At 42.7% G+C, this 25146-nt stretch overlaps 1 protein-coding gene across 4 annotated transcripts; it reads right to left on the bottom strand.

The window, feature by feature from the left end:
* Window positions 1–1194: 1194 nt before the first annotated feature.
* On the bottom strand, window positions 1195–24094 carry arhgef2b (Rho/Rac guanine nucleotide exchange factor 2b). 4 transcript variants are annotated; one of them, XM_088326691.1, is made up of 21 exons: window positions 23890–24094; window positions 19396–19543; window positions 19221–19288; window positions 17334–17397; window positions 17123–17255; window positions 16948–17051; window positions 15923–16066; window positions 15613–15854; window positions 12247–12372; window positions 10963–11080; window positions 10657–10905; window positions 10514–10590; window positions 10262–10437; window positions 9889–9956; window positions 9599–9820; window positions 8564–8647; window positions 6272–6321; window positions 5297–5338; window positions 4861–5199; window positions 4242–4404; window positions 1195–3281 (listed from the first exon to the last, which is right to left on the bottom strand). In XM_088326691.1, exons 1-21 carry the CDS (start codon window positions 23944–23946, stop codon window positions 3232–3234), a joined length of 2724 nt encoding a protein of 907 aa, XP_088182817.1. In that variant the 5' UTR covers window positions 23947–24094; the 3' UTR covers window positions 1195–3231. The 4 variants fall into 4 exon arrangements, with proteins under 4 accessions (XP_088182817.1, XP_088182818.1, XP_088182819.1 ...); XM_088326692.1 differs by having other exon boundaries at window positions 4242–4401; XM_088326693.1 differs by having other exon boundaries at window positions 10262–10434.
* Window positions 24095–25146: the final 1052 nt, after the last annotated feature.

Below are 25146 nucleotides of genomic sequence, written 5' to 3'. Positions count from 1 at the left end.
AGACGCACTGAGAACACAAGAAAAAAGGATAAGTGGTTAGTAATCAAGCCAAAACCTCAGCCCCAGAAGAAATATTCAAAAGAAGCCAACAAAATTTATGACTCTACTCAGAGTTAAAGCATCGTGGAAAGAGGAGTTTACGTGGCTTGTAGCATTCATTGCATGAATGAAGATGAGTAAATACAGGTATATAATGATGACAGATGGAAAACAGGGATGTCATATACATGCAATGAATGTTATAAGTAGACGTATAATAAACTTAATTTTAAAGTGTTGTTCTGTTATATATTCTGATTATCAATCCTTAATACTTTGCAAGAATGTTTTTTGTTTATTTTTTGCAATTAGTCATCTTATTGTATTTCAAGTTGGGAAAAATGGGGCAGGCAACTTTATGGCCTGTTGTCCGGTAACTTTTTGTCACGAGTTTCAGACACTGATAATCGGCCGGTTCAAACTGTCCGTAGGTGTGAATGGGCAAGTCAAGTCATGTTTATTTGTAAAGCCCTTAATCACTAAGAGTCTGAAAAGGGCTGCAAAGACCACAGATTAGTGCAAACCACAGACTATTATTACTCAATCAAGTGAGTTGTCTGTCTCTGTGTGCCCTGCGACTGGCTGGCAACCAGTTCAGGGTGTCCCCTGCCCACTGCCCGAAGATAGCTGGGATGGGCTCCAGCACCCCCGGAACAATACTGAGGATAAGCGGTGAAGATAATGGATGGAGTCAATGGTGCAGAGACGTGTGAATTAGAAGTGCATATTTCCGCGATTCCAAGTACTAAAGGGGACTTTAAACTCTGGGGGCTTTTCTTTGCTGTTTTTATTTCTAACCAAGCGCAAACCTAGTGAGTCGTTTTATCAGTCACGTGGTGCACCCGTTTCGCAGGCCTTCAGGTATCACCGCTTAAGTCGTCAACACACACCTCGACTCATATAAAATACTCGGCACGTTTCATGGATTCGAGTCAAAAAATGTTCTTATAGAAAACAAAAAAAATGCAACGTGCTGCCACCTGCTGACCTGGGGGAAAATTACCTGTACTCTGCTGATCAATGACAGCCGATGCAGAACTTTTTTTGGGTAAAAATGTAATATTTTAATTTAACGTTTTATAATGTGACATACTTTTAAAATATGTTCCTCAAATACAACCAAAACAAGAAAAAATGTCTAACACACAAGAAAGGTCTTGGCTCGGATACTCTTTTTATTTTCCCAATTTGTTTTTAGTTTTTTGTTAACATGTCGTAATGTATAAATGAATAATGAGCATGCAACAGTCTTAACTAGCTTACTTAAATAAGAAATAAAAAATACAGCACAATTGTTTACAAAAAAACAACAAAAACGTTCTCCTGAGAACAACACAAAAAAGAGCAGCCACTAGGTCCTTCGAGAAATAGGAAGTTTCTCATAAAGTTTAAGAATATGTCCGCTTTGAAAGTCTCATGCGAGTTACCATGGTAACATCTTCCCTGTGTTTTAATTGGCTATTAAAAACTCAATTAAAAGTGTCTAACTATAAACATAACTACAAACCAATAAATAGTCGTGAGACAAGTGGCATTGTGGGCACTGTAGTTAACCCTTCCAGTGAGCTTAGCACACATCACTAACCCCACCCACTTTTTTGTGCTTTCTGTTTCAAGTTAAAAAAAGCCTCTTTTTTATAAAAATGCATTCCTGTTGGTGCTTGTCAATGGGTACATTTACATGCAGACAATAGTACGATTGGAAAATAATTAAAATACAAAAAAATAAATAAATACATTTTGGAACATTATTTAAATGCCTTTTATTCTACATGTTATATTGGGTATTTTTGTATTCTATATATCTAATTTTATTTGATCTTTTAACATGAGGATACTGCTGGAAATGTACATTTCTCTACGAGGATGAATAAAGTATCTATCTATCTATCTATCTAAATTCCAAGCATTGCCGATATTCAGATAATAACACGACGAAAGTCTTAGTACGATTGTTTTCCAAAAGCAATGGTTGGGTTCTTCTCTTCCTTCTTTTTATTTTCTGATTACTTGTGCATACGCATTTGAGTCATCAGATTGCTCTTTTCCCTCATTAGGTATATGTTAATACCCCAAAGCCTGTGGAACTGTTCAGGGTGTCCCCTGCCCAATGCTCAAAGATGGCTGGAAACTAATGAGGATTAGCAGTGCAGAAAATGGATGGATGGGTGTTCCACTTTATTTTCTGCCCTCAGAGCGGAGAAAATGTCACACCAGAACATATAATGCAAAGACTAAAGACATTCTCGTCGTCAACAGACCCTTTTGAGGACTACGAGCCAACTGACCCTTTGACCAGAACAGACTGCTCATTACTTATAGGACTGGTTGATATCCAATCCTTTAAGGCGTAAAATCGGGAACAGGTTGCCAATTGATCATTAGAGCGGCATCTGAAGCTATGATCGCCATCCATCCCTTTTTAAGACTGGTCTCCAACCAACCCTTAGAACAGGCATGGCGAACTGGTCAACAATCGACCCTTTGATTGGCACAAGGATGACTAGTTGACAACTGACCCTTTGAGCGGCATGTAAGGTAAGTCGTTTGCGTACTGGTCACTCACCGATCCTTTCATTGGCATCGCCAACCAACCCTTTGAGGAAAACAATAGTCGCCAATTGACCCATGGAATGGCATGTGAAGTATTAGTCGCCAACCGACTCTTTGAGTAGAACGTGAAGGAATCACTCGCTCCCATTTCGTCCTAGGAATTGGATTACTCGTAAACGCCACGTGTATGGGGCTATTTGTTTGGCACTTCTCCGGCGCCGTCACGAATGGCAGCCACTCCAGCAGCTCCCGTGTTATTTTCGATTGTTCTCAGTTATTTTCGATTGTTCTCAGCTTAGGGATGCTGCTGGAAAAGTGAATTTCCCTTCGGGGATGAATAAAGTATCTATCTATCTATCTATCTATCTATCTATCTAAACAATTAGTTTGGATTGCTCCAGAAATATAATATTCCCTTTCCAATCGGATTATTGCCAGCATGTAGACGAAGAGAGAAAAAAATTCATTTTTTAACAACCACAGCACCGTTCCAAATAACCAAAAGGATCTGATGTTCTCCAGTACTTTGTGTGTTAGCGTTTCCGATTTTCAGAAATGGCCAGCATCTTATGTGCAGCATAGAATGACGTCATGAGGCGACAACTCTCTCAGATTGGTCTGTAGCATCGAACTGCGGCGTTAAGTCGGTTCTACTCCGCATTCACTTTCCTCTGGGATGTCTTGCAGATCTGTAAGGACAGATATCACAGAACACAGTCAATGTCAAACCTTTTTTTATGTGGACATCATTAGTGCATTTGATAGAGACTTTTTTTGGAGTCATGCTTATAAAGTGTGGCAACAAGTTGTAGGACATCTTGATTGTGTCCTCTCTACCTCTTCAAAATGTGCAAGAGGCATTGGTGACACACAATAATTAGTCACATGACGCCACACAATAATCAATAAGCTCACACGACTTGTTCGAAAGTTCCTGAGCATTTATGTTTCTCGTTAGAATATATATATATTATTTTTTTAAATTGAAGTAGTAGTACAACTTGGGCAGCACGGGGTGCGCAGTGGTTAGCGCGTGTGCGGCACAGTTCCGAGGTCGCGAGATCGAACCTCCTGTGTGGAGTTTGCATGTTCTCCCCGTGCTTGCGTGGGTTTCCCCGCACATTCCAAAAACATGTAGGTCAGGATAATTGGCCGGTCTGAATCGCGAATGAGCGAGCGGATTGTCTGTCCCTGTGTGCCCTGCGACTGGCCGGCAACCAGTTCAGGGTGGCCCTGCCCACTGCCGAAGATAGCTGGGATGGGCTCAGGCACCCCCGCAACCCTACTGAGGATAAGCGGTGCAGACAACTCCACTGTACTTCCTCATAATGTGCGTAAGCACTGGAGAGCTCGGCCAAGATTCAAAGCATTCATGTTCCTCAGTAGAATAGACTTTGATATTTTATACAAGGAATAGCACGACTTGGGCGTCTCTTCCCTCTACTTTTTCATACTATGCGAGAGGCACTGGAGAGCTTGGGCAAGATAATATTCAAAGCATTTCTATTTACTGTAGCTGTACACAATTAGACACACTAACATTATTTTTTTGTTTACTTTTTCTGTAGATATAGCATATAGAAGTTGGGGAAAAAAATTGGTATTGGGAGTACCCCTAGTTTTATCTTTTGTACGTGGTGGCCACTGACCTCGGGGGCTGTCAGAGCGAGGAGAAATCTTCACCACTTTGTGGTCTTCTTCGTCCTCGCTGGCTTCCTGAAGACCGTCTAATTGGTCGAGCGGATCATGAGTGGCCAATGGAGCCAGGGGGTGAAGCTCCAGCTCGCGACTGCCCCGCCTCCTCCTGCCCTGCTGGAAGTAGGTGTCGTGTTAGCCAAATACATTTGTTTTGGTGATTCTGGACTGGATATGCTAGTGTGCACAGATAGACACTAGGTGGTGCAGGAGGTACTGCCCCTCACGACTCTCTCCAAAGTGTCCTATTGGAAAGTTGTTTTTTCATCTGCTTCCAAAAACTGTCAGATGCTGGGTGTGCACAAATACATACTGGGTGGTGCTGAGTGTAGTCAAGTCATTTTTATTTGTATAGCCCTTAATCACATAGAGTCTCAAAGGGCTGCACAGGTTATTGCACAGACTATTATTTCTGACTATTATTACACCATCCATTGATCTGAAAACCAACATGAGGGCAAGGAAAAACTCAAAAACCTCAACATGAGGAAAATGAAGAAGTGTACTGTACCTCTCCCCAAAAAGTGCCCTAATGAAGTACTGCCAACTGATTGGCCGCCACCCACCACTTACCGTATCTCCCTTAATCACTTCGCCCAGGTCTCCACCGTTGCTCCGCCTTCTGCCGGCTGGCCCCACCTCCTGCTTGGCTCCCGTTTGCTCCTCCAGGGCCCGTAGTCGCTTGACTTCATCCTGCAGGAGCTCCACTTGGCGCCTTAATAGCCCCACCTCTCCATTGACACCGTCCAATCCTGTGTCCCGAGACACCGAGCGGCTTAGGCGGGGTCCGGAGGAGGGGGAAGGTGCTGGGCTGGTTTTGACGAACAGCTCCACCGCCGAATCCTGACGAATGACGGCAGCCTGAAGGGTGTGGAGCTGCACGCTGATGCCGGCCAGGCGCTCGCACACTTCCTGTGAATTGGAAATGGTTAGCATAAACGTCGCTGCGCGTTAGCTTCTGCACGTTAGCTTCTGCGCGTTAGCTTCTGCGCGCTAACTCAGCACTCACCTCCTTCAACGTGGCCTCCTGCGGCTGGTTTCCGTTGGGGTCCTGTGAAAACAACAGAGACGTTATTCTCATCAAACTTTCAATGGTAGGCGTCACAAACGTGGGGCCTTGGCCCACAAAATGATAGTTTGGGGCCCTCACCATAATACAAAAGCTTAACATTTGATATGGATGGTAGTCCATGCTGGGTAGCACGGCGGCGCAGTGGTTAGCGCGTGTGCGGCACAGTTCTGAGGTCATGAGATCGAACCTCCTGTGTGGAGTTTGCATGTTCTCCCCGTGCTTGCGTGGGTTTCCTCCGGGCACTCCGGTTTCCTCCCACATTCCAAAAACATGCATGTCAGGTTAATTGGCCGGTCCAAATTGTCCCTAGGTGTGAATGAGCGAGTGAGTTGTCTGTCCTTGTGTGCCCTGTGACTGGCTGGCAACCAGTTCAGGGTGTCCCCTGCCCACAGACAGCTGGGATGGGCTCCAGCACCCCCGCGACCCTACTGAGGATAAGTGGTGCAGAAAATGGATGGATGGAGGGTAGTCCATGCTAATTAGTTAGCCAGGGTTCAAAATTCCTGCGCTAATCTTTGAGATCTGCAATAGGAACACTAGCTACTTCTTGGTTTGACCGATGACAGTGCGTACACATCACAGGTTATGAATTCCAAAGATTAGCTAATTCAATCCATTTTTTGCTATAATCATAAAATATTTGATTTAATTTGGAATTTGAAACGAGGAGGTAGCGAGGGTAGGAAGAAGATGATCCCCGCTGTTTAACTGAACCTAAAAGGACAATGGATGCACCTTGCACGTAACTTTGGGCAAGGGACGAGATTGTCACTGCTGTAGAACTGAAGCTTAAAGGGCAGCGGATGCTCTGTGCATGTAACTATCAAGGAGAGGGACGAAACTTTCACCGCTATTGAACTGGAGCTTAAAGGACTGTGAATGCACCCTGCATGTAACTTAGTGTCAACTGACCTTTGAGGAATTGATCTCCAGTGGAGAATGGATCGGTCCACGTTCGCCGTCTGAGGTAAGCACAACAGGAGGAGGATGATGACAAAGAAGCGCTTACCTTCATATAACAGTAATCCATTTTTTTTTCACGGAGGTTACGTTTCAAAAATAACCCACAGCAGTCGAAACAAGCGATAGAGATAAACGAACGGGGACCCGATTTAGGCAATAATGTCAATTTTGGCCCAAAAAAGTGAGCACTTTTGTTGTTAGTGTGACGCCATATTATCATTACATTTTTGCCAGTTTTGTTTGACAGGGCGCAAAAACAAACCAATTAGAAATTCATTATGAACGTTTCAAAACTATCGTTTATACTTCAGATTATATCTTGGTGCCATCATGTGGACGTTATTAGAAAAATACAAATGTGGTGTAAAACTGCTTTTAGTCCAACTTTAGTAAGCATACTATTCTGCCTTTTAGTGCTTTTGTTGGTCCAGAGTGTTTTGTTGACATAAAAAATAAATAGAAAAAGATTTGCACGTAGCAATGTAGATTCGTCAAGCTGTTTCTGTACAACTTAGACCGCAATATTATTGACGCACAGGCAGAAAAATGCAGAAATGGGGTGGGGTAACCTTTTAGCCCAGGGGTGGCCAACCCAGTCCTGAAGAGCCGCATGTCTTGGATGTTTTTGGAGTTTATAATAATAATAATAATAATTTCCTTTGTATTGTCATTCTTTGTAACAATGTACACAGAACGAAATGTCGATGCACCTGACCCGTTGTAGCGAGTCGATGCAGCCGCAGCCAACAGAGGGCGCCGCTATTATCTGCTCAATTACAGGTAAGTCCAATCACCTGGTTCATTTTCAAGCTTCCCCATAGCTTGCAAACAAGCTTGAAATTTGCATCCCCTGAGCTGGGGAAGAGAAACTTCCAAAACATACAAGACATGCGGCTCTTGAGGACCGGGTCGGCCACCCCTTGTTTAGCCAATCAGAATGCAGAACTCAATGCACTATGAAAATCAACAAAGTACCGAAACCACGGAAAGTAACCCACGACACTACGAGGAATTACTTTACAGAGACCCCAGCTACCTCAATGCTTCGGTTATCGCTGGTTCACTGCTTCGCGGAATTTGAATTGAATTGTCTTGATTGTCATTGATATCAAAGTATCGTGCATTTTGTTTTTAACAGAAAGCACACAGCAAATGCTATAACGGAGGCAGGTTACGAAGGGCGTTACATATTCGTTGGGCGTGATTGTGTGCGCAACAGTGAGTAAGGACGTCATCTCGAGGTAACTTTGACCCTTGGTGGCTTTTACGAATGTGCGAAGCTACTTTGTAAATTTTCACTTTTTGCAGGGGGTTCTGGTCCCTAATTACAGTGATAACCAAGAGATTATTGAAGGGGTCGGGAACCCTTTTGAGCCATAAAAGCAAATATATTAATTTTATTTTGGGAAAGAGCCACACCATATATTAGGAGACCAATTTACTAAATTGCAAAACCCGCGTCCCAGACAAAAGCTTAGTCTTCAGCACATTTATTTTTGATGATTTGATAAAAATTATGAAGAGAATAATGCCAGAGCCCGTATCCCAAAATCAACAAACATACCACTTTAAACTTGTCTCTTTCTTGCAATGACTCAAGATCGCTTAAACTCGTTTTGACCCTTTTTTTCATACATATTGGTTTCAAAACCAGATGCAAGCAGTTATTTTGTAAAAACGTCACAACATTCTGCAAACAGGGAGCCTGATGTGCTTACCTTTGGCGCAGACGGCGTAGGCCGAGAGATGGGATCGAGTGCTTGCACTTTTTGCATAGCTCCACCCATCCCTCCCACTCACCCAATCAAATAACTAAGTTCTCTTCCGGTGTTTTGGCGTATTTACAGTTTTTTCTGTAGATTCATAATAAGGTATCTGAACACTGAACACAGATTATGGAGTGAGCTTTTATATAAAGGATTCTTTAGCGTTGTACAGCCAAAACGAGTTTTTTTTTTTTTTTGTGACATCTTGACTGTAAATTGTAGTGAAAAACGTGTCCAATATATTCTGCGAAGTACTGCTTTGTAAATCAGCTTTAGTTTGGCTTTGGTGTGTCTGGATAGGATTAATGGCTCAAATTTTGAACGAGATGGAGAACATTTGCATGCATTCAAATTAGTCTCTGAGCCACAGTTACTCATAGAAAGAGCCATATATGACTCGCGAGCCATAGGTTCCCGACCCCTGGATTATTGTATTGTGATTTCTGAATTGTGATTGAAGATGGCAGCCACTCACTAGTCAGCTCCTGGTGGCCGTTTGTAACAACCACGGACGCTTTGCTGATGCTGCATCCTGCCAGCAGGTGGCTCACTTTTTCCACTGCGGGTAAAAAAAAAGGAAAATAAGGGATGGTTCTCCTGGATTGGCAGATGAGCTGCAGACTTGTGATGGGAATTCTGGCTTTTTTACTAGAAACTACTTTTTCACCACGTCTCACTAAAATAGCCTCTTTTGGTTTCCAAGCGGCTCTTCACATTGTTTTTGATGCTTTAATCCACATATTACCAATTATCATGTATCATTATGCACAACATGATCAAAATAATGGTAAAAATAATGAGAAAAAAAGACAAAAGTAAAAGCAAAAAATAAGTAAAAGGCTAGGAACAAAAAAAACTATAAAAAGAAATATAAAAAAATAGAAGGAAAAAAGAAAAAAAGCAAGAAAAATAGATGAAAGGCTAGGGAGAAATAAACAAAAGTAAAAAGAAAAGGAAAAGAATGAAAAAAAAAAGAATAGAAAGCAAAAATAATCATTAATTAATACTAAATAATTACCAAATTTCAATGTAATATTATGGACAAATTAATTTAAATTATGATTGTAGTTATTTTTAAATAAGAAACTCTCAGTAAAGTAACTCAGAATCTCTGAAAAAGACACATCAAAAAGTCAAAGAGTATTGACTTTTCAGAGCAAAAACAAAAAAACTATGAAATACAAAAATAAACTTTACATTGCATAGAAAAAAAACACTAATTGTGAAGTGACAGACATCATCCCTGAAAAACACAGGAAACATATAAAAAGATTTACAGATTTGTAAAAGAAAAAAGATCAAATACAAACATTTTTAACATTTTATATACTTAAAAAAATCTAAGTCAACAACATAGAATCAATGGAGAAAATGCATATTGACCAATAACAAGAGATGAATAGCGTTTCGAAGAGAACCGGCTATTGATTGTCGGGGTGCCGGCTCCCGAAGCTTCACTTCCAAGAGCCGTTAGGGTCACCAAGGACACGTCACTAGACGACTGTCTCACCTTCACAGATGGCGCCGGTGAGCAGCGGTCCGGCCGGAGGTGCGCTAGCGGCGTCGGCCCGGAACAACTTGCGGTTGTCGGAGGAGCCGAGGGAGGCTCCGCCTGCTTCAGGAGCCCCGCCCCCAGCTCCGCCTCTTCGCGTGGCTTCCGCTAGTTCGCAAAACAGCGTTACTCTCTCCTGAAGCAACTCTAGAACCTCCCGATCCTTCTGCAAGATGTCGGCTGACCACAAAAATGGCAGGATGAAGATGACGCTCCCACTCTACCAGCATCGAATAGTCGCTGTTTACCTTTCAGTCGTCGTAGCAAGGCTTTGTCTTCCGTTTCAATTAAAGGGAATTCTTCTCTGGATGGACAACTGCGGGCAAATGGGAAAAGAAAGAAAGTCAAGATGCCTGTTTCGAGTGGTTGTCTTGTTTATTACAATTGGATCTTTGACATAAATGGACATGAAATAATACCGTAGAACCCCGGGATAGTGTTTTCTCGCTATGCTGTACTGTACATATGAAATGGTAATGATACTGATGCAAAGGTAGAGATGAAATAAAGAGACTGCTAAGCCAATCAGAATGCCCGATGCAAATCAGTGCCAAATCAACATACGATGATAAATGGCCCGTGTGCCAATACAAGCCCAAAACAGCTAGACGACAGCGCTACCTGAGCGAGGCTTGCCCAATGACGTTCATCCAAGTGCGGCGCTCGTCTTTGGAAGCGGCGTGCAACTCGTACATCTCCGGGGGCGTGCAGTCGCTAATCAGGTACATCCCTCGCTCCTGATTGGCTATATCTCTGACGATGAGCTTGCTCAAGGACACCACCGGAGACTTGTCCTGCTAAGAGCGCAAACAAATACATCACGTGGCGCTAGCCGCAGGCCACGCCCACTCTGCATGCTCGGTGGGGACTCACAAAGGACGCAAAGAAGAATTTTTGGTCCTTTTCCTGGAGAAAGACCAAGATGTCTGACATCAGCAGGACGTGGACATCTAGGTTCAGAACAAGGAATGATTATGTTGGCCGCACCCATACTGACGCCAAATAGGTGTAGCTACCTTTCATCCTAGAACCTTGCACTTTCCACATAAGCGTTCCTTCGTGGAGGAGCTTCCTCCGCTGAAGCTCTCCTCCTCGGAAGATGCCGCCTCCCCGCACCTCGGTTTGGGCCCGGGGGTCAAGCCGGGCCTGGACTTCCTGTAGCCTCCGAGACCGATCCAGCTCCTGGACTTCCTTGTCCACCGAGCTGATCAGCTCCTTGAGGAGTACCAAGGCTCGGCTTACGGCTTGCGCCTCCTCCTCGTTACCTGCCGGCAGGTGAGCATATACATCACGAGGACAGTGCCGCAGCGACTGCCACGTACCTTTGGTGCAGTCCAGGATCCTTTGGACCAGGACAGGATATTTGGTGATCCTTTGCGTGACCAGCAAGATGCACTCCTGGACGCCGAGTCGCCGCAGCAGAGGACCGCGACAAACACGCTGGAAGGAAGCAGGTCAGCCATTGTTATGATAGTTGCTCAAGATAATTTTCAGGCCACCAATGCCGGTAACAACATTTGGTCGTGTCTTCTCTCTGCCTCTTTATAATGTAAGCGCGGCACCAAAAAGACACCATAATCATTTTTCATTTTCTATCTTATAGAAGCACACTTTGGTCATGTCTCCTCCTTTACCTCTTCATAATGTGTGAAAGGCACTGGAGAGCTTTGACATAATCATTCGCAGGGCAGAGCAAGTGAATAGGCTGTCTTAATTGTTTTGTTTTTGAATATTTTGATTTTCTGTAGAAGTAGTAGCACATCTTGGTCCTTTCCCCTCTCTACCTTTTGAAAATGTGCATTACGTAATGGCCATCATCCGTTGCATTGCTGAGGACATTTAAAGGCTGTCGAGGTTATTTTCCTTTTAGAATACATTTTGAATTATCTATAGAATAGAAGTAGCAGCACAACCAGGTCGTGTCTCCTATCTAGCTCTTCATAATAGCGAAGCTGTTGTTATTGTAAAGTAATTACATTACAATTGTAAACATAATAAAAACTAAAATTGGATAATTATGTGTGTGTTCTAATTTTTTTCTCCATATAGAATGCAATTAAAACGATAAAATAGCAGTAGCGGTCTTTACCTTTTATCGTTTAGCGGAAGCCAAAAATAGTTACTGTGCATCTTTTATTTTCATTGTGGTGGCCATTGACGTCTTAGCCAAAGGCAGTGTGCCACTTGCGTTTTGAGCACTTTCCTCATGTTTGGTAGTGAACTATTTTTATAGTGACATCAATAATAATAATAATAATAATAATAATAATTTCCTTGTATTGTCATTCTGTGTAACAATGTACACAGAACGAAATGTCGATTGCACCTGACCCGTTGTAGCGAGCCGATGCAGCCGCAGCCAACAGAGGGCGCCGCCGACCACTTTTTAAGTCTTAGGAATGACTCGGCCGGGGCGCGAACCACCGACCTCCCAGTCTCAAAGCGGGCGCCGACAATAAAGACAATTCTGTGCTAACATAGTAGCTCGACCAGGAACGGCGGTACTGTGATCTGGTGCCATCTTAGTGATTTCTCTTGACATGCACAATGAGGTCGCTCTGCTGCTCGCCAGCAAAAGTCGGGCACGGACACAATTGCCACCTTACCCTGACAAGATGTTGCAGCCTCCTGTCCCGACTGACGACGTCTTTGTAGAGTTTGACGGCTTTGGGGTGACGACTGCAAAACTCCGAGTAAACTTTCTTCATGTCATCGGCACTCGGCCCTGAAAACTGGACGCAGACGGTTAAATGAGTTATGTCCATTACTACTGAGGTGTCCTTACGCTGTGTGGAGTTAGGCAGACTCGCTAAGTGTTACCTGAAGTCATTTGAGGTACTTATTCTGTTGAATTTATTGTGATCCAAAGAACCACGTGTAAAAAGGTCTTAAGGATAAAAAAAACCCTGTTTATTTCATTTGGAATCCATTACGCCGATTGTAATCGACACACATGAGCCAAAGGGACAACAACAATAAGCCAGCTTCTTTGATTGCTTAGTCAGTCAAAACCCTCTGCGTTTCCAGGTATGCTTTCCTTAGTATCGGAGCATAACTATTGTGATGAGATCAATACTTTACTCCTCCACCAATTTCCTAAAACTGCCACATCTCTATGTAAATAGTGCAGCCTCAGCCATTCTCTGAGTTTATACCTTAGTCGTGACTGACAGGCACACTTAAACACCTCTCCCTACCTGGCCTGCAGCTACATCCTGCCTGCCACGTAGAAGAGGGGGAGAAATCTATGTGCCCATGACTACCTGAAGCTAAAAATGATAGAGGCAAACAGAAAACACAGCGCAGTGTAGAGTTTTTTTCCCCAACAACAGAAAACGACAAGGCCAGGTGTAATTAGTGTGGTAAAGTGACCTGCTACACCATTTACACTAAAACATGAAAAAAGCTCACACCCCATAGAGTAGGGGACAGCAACCTTTTCGGTGAGGAGTGCCACTTTCAAATTTCCTTGTAAATCAGTGTGCCACACCAAGATTAATGACTCGCACAACATTTTTTTATATCCAACTGAGCTGTCATTTTACTGTAGTCCAAATATACAACATGGATAGACATTGAAATCGTATAACTGACCTATTCATCTAGCACTATTCTTGTTCATCAATAAACTAAAAAAATGAATGTGAGCAACGCGTGGAAATGCCTGTAGACATCCATGACTTTAACGTTTGACCACAAGAATCAACCATTCTTCATCAACAATGAACTATAATCAAAAAACAAGTGATATGGACAGCTACCATACTATTCACCAATGAAATCTTATAGCAGAAAATATCAAATTTAAACACACACGCACACAAACGCTTTGGGCCAGCCCCTCCTCTTGATGTTCAACACTACTGGCTGACATGGGGATGTGTTTTATTCTTGTTTTGATTGTCTATTTGTTAGGCAAGCCACCAAACAAAAGCTCCGAGCTCGAAAATAACGCTTCTTTAATATATTCGCATTAAGTAAAAGATTTTCCGTGCTTTGCTATGCAGTGAGCAATAGCGTTTTTAGCAGTGACAATGGTTTTAGGGTCGGTGTTTGCCGTACCTGGACATAGCGCGTTTTAACGTCTCCGCCTTGTCAGACTCGTCCTTGAATTCATGTTCATGATTCGTTACGTATTAACGTTTAACCCTTGATGTGCGAGGTACAACGCTCTCGAGGCATTATGCACAAACAGCACGGTCATTTTTTGCACTAAGCCCCAGTCATTTTCCCACGCTGGCTGAAAAGAACGATATTTTTTCGCTGGAGGAGCCGTCATGATTCATTCATTTATCGCGCGCCTGTGTTTCGTGGCTCGGTTAAAACACGGATCTCACCTCCTTTCCTTGGTGCCTCGCAGACACACGCTCACAAACAGAGCAGAGGAGTGACGCTACCGTAAACACGGTGCGCTACTGAAAATGTCTAAATTTCAGGTAAATGCACTTTAAAACATTAAATTAAAAAATCATTATTTTGCCGTGCGCTCGCGTGCCACTGCTGGCACGCGTGTCATAGGTTGCCCACCCCTGCCATAGAGCAACAAGCTGCAACCAAAAATGTAAAAATGTCCCTTTTTCTGAACAAAAAGTGCAGTGTTTATCGTAATTCCAAACCACCTCAAAGGGCAGAGGTGATCATGAAATTTCCAAGCAAAAAGTATTGATATCTGATCAATGTCGATCAATAATACCATGCATTTACTTGGATTGTGTTGATACCAAAATTCCCAGTATGGCCGACCCCTACTTCCAGGTAGTATATCGATTAGACAATGAGCTAAATGAGGACCTTTACATTTTGGATCTTACACAGATAGTTAAAGGACGTCTCAGTACGGACAGATCGGCGCTAATCACCAAATTTGTAATTGTACTCTGTTACAGTTACATAAAAAAAGTATCATCCAAATACATGTATATTTAGTTAAAATAAGGATTACTTTGCCGGATTACAATTTTATTTGAAAACATTTTTAGGATGCAAACTACAGTGGACAATAGTGTAGTCTGATAGGCCTAACTTTGAACTCTTTTGATTCTTCTGCTCATTCGCATTGTCTCTCGGCGGTCTCATTCACACACACACGGCACATTTAAGACCTCGCCACCCCTCCACCCATGGAGATGCAGTTGCTGGAATTGAACCGTAGACCTCTGCATCGTAGGGCTGAGCGCTAACCACCCACCACCGTGCCACTTATCAATTCCCCTATTTCTTTTTCAAGGTTACACTGTCAATATATATGTAATGGGTGTCATAATAACTTTTGTTTCGTTGAAATTCCTGCTGAAATATGGTTGTATAGTTTGTGTATTACAGTCCTGCAATGACGAGTCCAACAGCGCCACCTGCCGGTACGGGGTAAGATTTAGTTTAGCCTCTGATTTTATGACCGGAATGCGGATATTGTTGGCAGTCTCCAGCGCGCTGTCGACGGAAAGCCACGATCTTTTGGTGCTCCGCAAAAAGTTTACTAACACCATTAACACCACAACTGACAAATCTTGCAACATACACAGTGCTGTAATTAATGTTGTCAAGCTGTTTGGATTGATTTTCGTTTTGTTTCTGTCGCCATTTGTTAGTTTTTGGGCGTACGTTGAGCTCTCCTGAAATGCTAAATTCCCTCATAGATGTTGAGAACCAGCGGAGGTGTGCACGGTGTGTGTATGTTGTGTCGCTCATTGCAGCAACTGTAATAAAAGCCTCATCATCCAGTCCAGCCTGAATGTGGATCCTTGGTGGGACAGGTACACTCCTGTTACATATACATTTATTCATTTCATTTATATTAAGTCTAGTTTGTCATTTATTAGCATATTTAGGATTGGAATAATCCAAAAGTAATCAAATGACATGACTTTAATGTTGTAGTATTTGGATCACGCTACTGATAACATTTTTCAACAGGTAATTGGCAAATGTATCGGATGACATTTTTAAAGTAACCCTGCCAATCACTCACTCACCTGCTTCAGGAGCAGTTGCCCGATATCGGGGACGACGAAGTTAGCGTCCCCGCCGCCCTGCTTGCGACGCGCCAGCAGCTGTGCCAGGAAGGCGCTGTGGAACTCCAGCAACTGGTCCAAACAGGGGAAGATGGTGTGGACCACACCAGGCTCCAGCATCACCTCCTCCAGCATGCCGCGCCGGTACACACCCTCCATGATGCGCAGCGTCCGCACGTGGTGGAATTCCGTCTGGATCAGCTCTGAGTGAAGATAGACCGTTGCCGAGATAACGCCAAATTCAGGGTGAGGCGCTTAGCCCGGGCTTTACCGTAGATGACGTCTTGCTGCTTGATGAGGTCTTTGTGGAGCGTCTGCAGGAATTTGGGCTCCACCAGGACGCTCCAGCTGTCGGCATGGACGCCGCGGCCCTCCGCTTGCAGCTCGTCCAGCAGGGGGCGCCACCAGCAGTCTCCTGGTAGAAAAAATGAAAAAATGAGCAAAAAGGTAGGAAATGAGAGAACAAATTAAAAAATAAAAAAGGTAAATAAATGAAGAAAAAAAGGAAAAAGAAAAGGAGAAAAGATAAAAAGGGTAAATAATGTAAGAAAAATTGAAAAGGTGCAAAATGAGAGAACAAGGGAAAAAAGAGTAAAATAAAGAGGAAAGAAACAAAAAGGGAAAGAGCTAAGAAGATACAACTAATCAAAGGGAAAACTAGGAGAAAAAGAGAAAAACGTATTAAAAGAGAAAACATAAAAGAAAAAAACAGAAGAAAAAGGGTTAGGATTAAGCTAATATTAGCAATTGTATGTCTGATCATTATTCCTACAGAGAGAAAAAGCGGGTAAATACGAATAAAAAGGAGAAGAGGAGGAAAAGGGCAGAAGCGGAAGATAGTAGAACAAAAGGGAAAAGGGGAAAACGAAAAAAGGAGTAAAACAATTAAAATAAATTTAAAAGAGGGGAAATGAAAAAGGGAGAAAATGAGTAAAAAACAAAGAAAAAAAAGAAAAATTAGAAGAAAAAAAAATAATTTTTTCATGTAAAACGCCAATCTTTTAGTTGTATATTTAGTGAAGTAAATAGAGCAGCTTCCTAAAGCACTTGTTATGCCAATTGATTCCTCTAGATGTCAACATTTACTTAAAGATGCACTGGAAACGGTTGTATTTAAACCAAAAGCACCATCTAGATCAAGGGTTGGCAACCCATGGCTCGAGAGCCGTATATGGCTCTTTTGACGCATCCGTAGCGTTCCAAATCTCACATGCGCAGAGTCGACTCTATTGTGCACATAACTGCACATAGCTGTTATAAACTGGCTGAGCATTTGCTATCTCTAAGGTTCCACACCGTCATCAGTCAGCGACTCCATGGACAAGGTCCTGCTTCGGAAGTTGAGGGACTCGGTGGAGTGGGACAGGATCCTCCTGAGTCCGACCGGGTCCTCGCTCATGCTGGAAGGAGACACAAATTGAAGAATTTCTGGCGAATGATGACAGCGCCGCCGTCTTGGCCAACCGCTCACCCGGCTATGTTGTTGGTGGAGACGCTTTTGGCAAGTGAAAGTCCCGAGCGCACCCGCCGGGAACCCAGCAGGGACTGGCGAAGGCTGTCGGACGGGTAGATGGCCGAACTGGGACGTTCTTTGACGGTCGGCGCTGTAGGAGAGTCAAAAAGAAAAATACATCAGAAAAGAGGGCTACTATCCATTGGTGTGAAGGACGTAGGGCACTCACTTTTTGCCCGTAGCGCCACGCTCTGAAGCGCCGAACTGTTCCTGGCCATGGCCAGCTTCTGTTGCTGTCCAGGGGAGACGGCAGACGTGTGAGTATGGTGGAAGCCGTTTTGATGGACTACCCATTGCCACCAAAAAAACAGCCTGTACGTTATTTTTTTATTTGATTTGATGATTTTTTTTTATTATTCTTTATTACTTAAATTGAGTTTCTTATTTTTAATATATAATTTTTTATTTTATTTTTTAATATAATTTTTGAAAATATTTATTTTCAGTTTTTTATATTTTCAACATATTTGTTTTTATATATGTATATATTTTTTTTTGACGTTTATTTATGTTTCATTTATTCATCTAGTTTTCTTTTAAATTATTTTTGTCGTAGTAAATATATTTTTGACTGTATTTTATTCTACTGTACATATTCAATGAATAAAGAAATAATGATAATAAAAATAATAATAATTAGTTATTGTAGATTTGCGTATTGCAGTGGTTAGCACAATCGCCTAACTGGCAAAAGGTCCTCATTTTGGCCTGGAGAGGAACCGTATGGTTAGGGGATCACACCAACCAACCAACCAGAGAGTTGTTGTTTTTTTTTTTTAAAGGTTCTATTTGACGTTGCTAACACTGACCATCAGAGAGCAGTATTCTTAATTGTCCATACATGACAAAATATTTTGGTGCACAGCAGCAACTTCAGTTTGCTGGGACGGGGACAGAAACGTATACAGAAAGAGACCAAAATTAAGAAGCTGGAAGAAAACAGGCAATAAATGACTCCGATTGTGCAGTGTAGCGCATAGAAGCTATTTATTTTTCGTTATAGCGAGTTACTTTACTCAAAGTAGAACGAACGTGCTTGTGTTATTTGCATTTTTGATGTCTCGGCAATTTTACTTCTTCCTGTATCACTTTGTCAAGTCAAGTCATTTTTATCTGTATAGCCCTTAATCACAAAGAGTCTCAAAGGGCTTCACAGGTTATTACACATAAGCAGTTTAGGTTATTCATATGCTATAGAGTAGAAGTGAGTTTTAAGCCTGGATTTAAACATTTCCACCGAGGTTGCAGATCGAATCTCAGGGGGAAGAGCATTCCACAACACCTGTGCCCGGATGGAGAACGCTCTCGAACCTGCGGAACACTTCTTGGCTCTTGGGATCACCAGGAGACCGGCGCTCTCAGAACGAAGGCTTCAGGCCGGGACATAGGGGGAAATCAGATCTCAAAAAATTGTAGAGTGGGTGATAATAATCTATAAAAGATCAAGCACTTAATGCCTTTATTGTTTGTTTTATGGCAAATGTATTAATGAAGAACTTCAAATTAGCATTGAGTAGTGTGATTGTCAGTTAGTTGTCATTTGATATAGCACCGTATTTTGCAATTTAGCAAAATATATATTTACTGTAAATTCCAGACAAGAGAGCACACCGTATTGAAAGCGCAAATTTAAGAACGAAACTCGATTTTGTCATAGTACAAGACACACCGGATTCAAATCCTCAGACTTGAAGGTGGAGTCCAACGTTTGAGGTGTCCTTAAAAAGTGGAAAGGTAAATATTTTCTCTATTAGGTATTTGTTAACAATGCCCAACTGAGTTTGTAGAGCCCTTTCATTACACCAATTTGCTTTTTTTTTTTAATTTAGCAGAGCTAAATACAGACGTGAGAGTCGTCTTTTTGTTCTGTTGTTATTGGTGGTTTCTGTGGTAATGGTCCAAATTGCATTCTCTTGTCATCGTTTCTCCTGGATTAAAGAAAACTCCAAAACCTTCTTCTTTTTGGGGGTGTTTCATCTTTGTTTTTTTACCATAGAGTTTTATATTTTGAGGTTCAGGGTTTCGGACACAAATGATCATTTGTGTGCATCCCTACCTTCTGCTTCATCTTGGCACAATTTGCCAAACTGTCCCGGCATCGGTTGTGAATGGTGACGTTGCAGCCTGGCACAGACGGACAACGGGGTCAAGTGTGTGTTTGTGCACGTGCGAGTGTGCACGTGCTCGCATGCATGTCCATTTGTGCAAATTTAGGCGTGCATGTGCGTTACCGGGGCAACTGAGCGCCTCCTTGGCGGTGATGCTGCGGTTGCATGCCGAGCACAGAGTGGTAGAGGAGACGGTAAGCGAGGTGAAGAGATGACCTTTGTTGGAACGGGCCTCCTTCTCGCGCTCCTTCACGCGCTCCTTCTCCTTATTCTGTGGACCAAAAAAAACAGGTGAGGATCAAAACCGGGACGAGGACAGCCAAGCTAAAGTGAAGCGTTTCGCTCCATTTAATTAATCAGTTGATAAGACAGCGGCTGTGTGTGTCTCGTTTGTGTGCTCGTATCATGAGACTAAGGTCACATTGCCTGCCCGGCGGCGAGAAACACCCTCACACGGCCCCTTCATAGCAGAAAAAGTCCCAGGAGCAGCCACGGTGGCAGACCTTTACTCTATACTGGTCGCCAGGCCTTTGCGCGCCACGTGGAGGAATGGTCACAAACGCAACATTTTAACATTTGAGGACTGGTTCCCACCAACTGTCTAAGCAGCATTTGGAGAACTGATCTCCAACCAAACATTTGAAGACTGGTCGCCAGACGACCGTTTGAGGGCCATTTAGAGGACTGGTCATGGACCAACCTTTGCAGGCCATGTAAATGACTGGTTGACAACCAAAGTCTTAAGACTGGTCGCCTACTGACCCTTTAGCACTACATGGAGGACTGGTTATCTACCAACCCATTGACAGCCATGTGGAGAACTGGTTGCCAACCAAACTCTACAGACTGGTCGCCTCCTTACCTTTTAGCACAACATGGAGGATTGGTCGTCTACCAACCCTTTGACGGCCATGTGGAGGACTGGTTGCCAAACAAACCCTTAAAGACTGGTCGCCTACTGACCCTTTAGCACTACATGGAGGACTGGTTGTCTACCAACCCATTGATGGCCATGTGGAGAACTGGTTTCCAACCAAACCCTTAAAGACTGGTCGCCTACTGACCTTTTAGCACGACATGGAATACTGGTTGTCTACTAACTCCTTGATGGTGATGTGGAGAACTGGTTGCCAACAGAACCCTTAAAGACTGGTCGCCTACCGACCTTTTAGCACGACATGGAATACTGGTTGTCTACTAACTCCTTGATGGTGATGTGGAGAACTGGTTGCCAACAGAACCCTTAAAGACTGGTCGCCTACTTACCCATTAGCACTCCATTGAGGACTGGTCGTCTATCAAGCCTCTGAGGGCTTGATAGATGACCAAACCCAAGAGAATGGTCACCAATTGACCCTTTTTAGCAACACAAGGAGGACTGGTTGTCAAGCGACCCTTGAGAACTGGTCGCCACTGACCCTTTGAACCACACATAACATGACATAACATAACATTAGTTTGTCAATCAAGTGTGTTTGTGATTGAGAGAGCATAAAAAGCATGCTAAAGTGGAAGTGATTAACTCTTAAACTACCAAAAGTTCATCAATCTGTCACTAAAACAGGAGTGCCCACAATTTTCAAGTCACCAGCGCTGTTGAACTTTCGATGCACTTTTGTTTTAAGTTAATTTCATGTTAGTAATTTTCATGTTAGTTGAATAGACATTTGTATGTATTTATTGTAAACAAAATCTGTAAGCTGTAGGAGAAATGTCGCCAGACGACTCCACTCTCAGGAAGTGACTGAACTCCCCAATCATGTTGAAGTCACATCCCTAACTATAAAACACCATGCACGCCTCAAACTCACTCTCTTGCTCACGACACGCACCTTACTCAACTTCAGCTCACCCGGTAAGGCCCCCGCCCCTGAGCAACTCAGAAAGGGGTTGGCTCGGGGGACCACGGGCTGGCCGAAGGCCGAGACTCCATGCAGCCCAGACCTCAAAGCAGAAGGTTGGTGTCTTCTGGTCCGTCATTCTTCTCAAAAAACACTTTCAACAAGACACCATTTGGGTTCCCGTAAGGTAAACCAAGATATTTCACAATGTACTGTCTTGGTGCAGGGGCAACTAATATTTCATTTCTGACATGGTATGAAACAAAATCCTGATCATTTAAATAAGTTGAGTGTTTTAACACTGTTTATGGATCATTAATTTAATTATTGTCCATGCACGTTTTTCTTAAACTGCGAGGGCTTTTGTCAACCATGTCCTTTTATTATTTTGTGCCATTTGATTATCTCCTATGTAAATAAACTTGTTAAACGTGCAAACGTGTTAATATCAAACACGTGCATTTTTTTCGGGTGTGTCTCTACGATTTTCTTTCTGGACTGGTCAATCATTATCCATATCAATTAACTAAAAAATCCATCATTTAAAGCTAAAATTGAAATAAGTTTAGAGTATTCCTTTGTTCATAATAAATGCTAAAGACAATATGAGGATATGCCGAAGTAATTCGGGTGGAAAACCGTTAGCAGGGGCAGCACGGCGGTGCAGTGGTTAGCGCGTGTGCGGCACAGTTCTGAGGGCGTGAGATCGAACCTCCTGTGTGGAGTTTGCATGTTCTCCCCGTGCTTGCGTGGGTTTCCTCCAGGCACTCCGGTTTCCTCCGACATTCCAAAAACATGCATGTCAGGTGAATTGGCCGGTCCAAATTGTCCCCAGGTGTGAATGAGCGAGTGAGTTGTCTGTCCCTGTGTGCCCTGTGACTGGCCGGCAACCAGTTCAGGGTGTCTCCTGCCCACTGCCCGAAGATAGCTGGGATGGGCTCCCGCAGTGCCCGGGACCCTACTGAGGATAAGCGGTGCAGATAATGGATGGATGGATCCATTAGCACTACCTGCTGGCCGAACCGGTCAGAACCGAATTAGATTTTGAATGAAATAAATAGATATCAAAGCAATTTACTCTACAGAGCTATTTAAGTGTTATGTGCATTGATACAAGTGGCTGCTAAGCCTAATTTTATTTCATCCACTGTTAGTTTTCAGTTTAAGTGAAGGATTAGTCATGTTTGGTGTGATGAAATTCAAATTTACTTTAAAACGTTTCAGGGAGCTGTTAAATTTTTATTTGAATTTATAACAAATAGTATTTCTTTTTGTATTATTAAAAATGTCTTGAGCCCATTTTAAGCTTTTACAGCAAATGGTTATTGGCTCCAAATATTAGGTATCGGCCCCCTCCTAAAACTAACAATCGGTATTGGTATCTGCCCTGAAAACCTCATACGGTCAATATTAGACTGGTCCCCTTTAAAGACTTATTGCCGACTGAGTCCTTAAGGACTGGTAGTCAATTGACCCTCACACCCTAACATGCCAAAGTCAAACAAGCATTTTATGTTCAGCCGACCAGTCATTAAAAAAAGGCCCGGAGCAGCTGAAAAGAGCCAAAAGCCAGAGTTGGTCTAGCTGATGGAAGTGGCTTACTTTAGCAGCTAGAACAAGAATCTAAGGAAGTCAAAGCAAAATGTATTTACACGGAGAAGCTAAAATGACAATACAATACTTGCTAGCCATAGCCTGCAGCCAAGTGGCTAACATGGGAGCTTAGAAAAGGAAACTGTGGGAAAAAAAACAATCAAGGGACTTGACGAGCATCATGTGCAGGACTCAGCAGTGGAAGGTGGCTGGAGAATGAAACAGTGTGAAAAACGTGGATGTTGTTCGTCAGCATCTTATCTTGTTGATATATTTTTTCCCAAAGTTAGGATTAACAAATAGTTCTTCTCATTTTCAAATATTGTTATTATTAATTTACTGTATTTTTCCGAATAAAACATAAACTGTATATCTAATACAAAAAAACATTTTAAAAGGTTCTTAAAAGGATCAATTTTATCTGCCAACATCAAATCATTTTTCTCATATTGAACTATTTCCTATTGAATGATTTTTGCTGTAAAAAAATGTTTTACAGTACTTAAAAAAAAAGAATGTATAACATGTTTTCTGTCATTGCATGCCAGAAAATAAACAACTTTAATTACGATATTTTCTCCGACGGTCCAAAATTTTCACTTCCTGTTTGGGGCACGCGCACGCGCACGGTGGGCCTCCCCTCCCCCGCCCGCTTCCTCCTTAGGACAAAGCGGCCACGCTACAAGTAACGGACGCGCGCAAGCACGCGCAAACGCACGCTTACGCTTCCAAAAAGAAGCACGCAAACTTACGCGAAAGCCGCGCGTGTGCGTGCGCGTTTACAAAGTGCACGCACACTCTAAGGAAAAGAGCTCATTTTTCCTTGACTCCGTGTGTGTGTGTGGAGGGGGTGTTGGTGGGGGGTATTACTTGAATTTCCGCTAAGTTGCTTCGTTCACGCGCACGCTAACTCTTCACCTTGAGCGTAAAATTAGTGATCGATTACACACCCCTCCCGATCGCAGATCGATAAACGATTTTCGAACTTCTTGTACAATAAGAAAAACAGAGCGGTCGACAAGCGGGAAAAAATAGAGGGAAAGAAAAAAAGCGGAACCGAAAAAAAGATTTCAAAGTGACGCTGATTTTCGGGAGTATTGCTTTCGACTAACCCGAATCGATAATAAACAATCGATATTGGACGTTCATTTTTTTTAGCTTTGAAGCGCGTTCACTCGCTCACCTTGGCGTTCATTTCTTTCATCTTGTCTTTGTTCCTCCCTTCCAAAAGCCGGGACATCCTGCCTAAATGTCCAGTCGCTCGCTCTGTGGATCAATCAGTCAATCGATCGATCACCTAATCGATCGATCAGCGATGGACGCGCGGCGTCTCCGCCAAAAAAGGTTCGGGTCCCGGTCCTGAGTAGGCTGCGGTTTGGGCGCAGGGGCGGGGCTTAAGCGGGAGTGACAGACGCTGTCTGCGCTGATGTCCAATAGGAAGTCAAGACTTTCAACCAATTGTTAAGAGGCCTACTCAACGGAGGCCCGCCTAAGACGCCTTGGAGGAGTTCGCTTTGTACGTCAGGCCACAGCAGCGGGCGGGCACCATCGCCATGACAACTTGTTGAGGGATCACGTGATGCTCGGCAACCACTCGCAATGGCGTTGAAAGTCATGTGGTTAGCTCCACGTTCTTCTGGTGACGTGGAAGGTGCCTTGCTGGCCCCGCCCGCCTGGCGGCGTATGCCGGTGTGTAAAACACTAACCTTTTATTACTACGGACAGGTTTAATGTCTGCTGAAACTTTTACCGAATTAAACATGTTTGTATTTCTGTGGAATAAAAATAAACCCTAATGATAACATAAATAATAGTAACAACATAAATAAAAACAACAATAATAATTATGAAAATAATCAAAAATGTACGTGTTTTCTCAATGGTTCTAGCTCGGCATTAAACATGTATTTGTTTTTAAATGCTATAATAGCAATAATAATAATAATAATGATAATTAAAAAACAATAAAAATAATAAGCCTAGATCCACTTGTCTTCGTGATAGTTTCAGGCAGGGATTAGACGTGCGTACTTAAAAAAAAAACAATAATAATGATGATGATGATGATGATAACAATATTAGAAATAATAAGCCTAACTCCACTGTGTAATTATATAAGGGTAGTGCTATTTTACTTTCGTCACTATGGTAACATTTAACATAAAATGCCACGTCGAGCCACGTGCAAAGTCATTAAGACTAAAAACTCACCAATTTTGCGAGTTTGTTGGTGTCTTGTGGTCTTCGTGCACTTTGTCAAACTGAAATAGTCTACTATCTTTGAAATACGACTTCTTTAGCAGCTCTGGGCCATTCACAATATCCAATTGGCTAGAACTAACTATCTTTTAAATGAAGAAAACATGAAAGTAAGAAGACACAGGATATGGTTGTATGCCAATTAGTTCTTACAGAACAAAACGGGAATAGAGGAAAAAGG

Source organism: Urocampus carinirostris, chromosome 2, assembly GCF_059441175.1.
Source record: "Urocampus carinirostris isolate Australia breed hairy pipefish chromosome 2, RoL_Ucar_1.0, whole genome shotgun sequence".
NCBI classification, from domain to species: Eukaryota; Metazoa; Chordata; class Actinopteri; order Syngnathiformes; family Syngnathidae; genus Urocampus; species Urocampus carinirostris.
This window is presented reverse-complemented; position numbering and strand designations above follow the sequence as displayed.

Coding starts and splice junctions, on each gene's coding strand:
- arhgef2b (XM_088326691.1), bottom strand. CDS start 23,946: ATGTCCCGGCTTTTGGAAGGGAGGAACAAAGACAAGATGAAAGAAATG. Junction 19,289..19,395: donor GGAGGCGCTCAGTTGCCCCG/GTAACGCACATG, acceptor CGTCTGTGCCAG/GCTGCAACGTCACCATTCAC. Junction 6,322..8,563: donor CGGCCACCAGGAGCTGACTA/GTGAGTGGCTGC, acceptor TGCTTACCTCAG/ACGGCGAACGTGGACCGATC.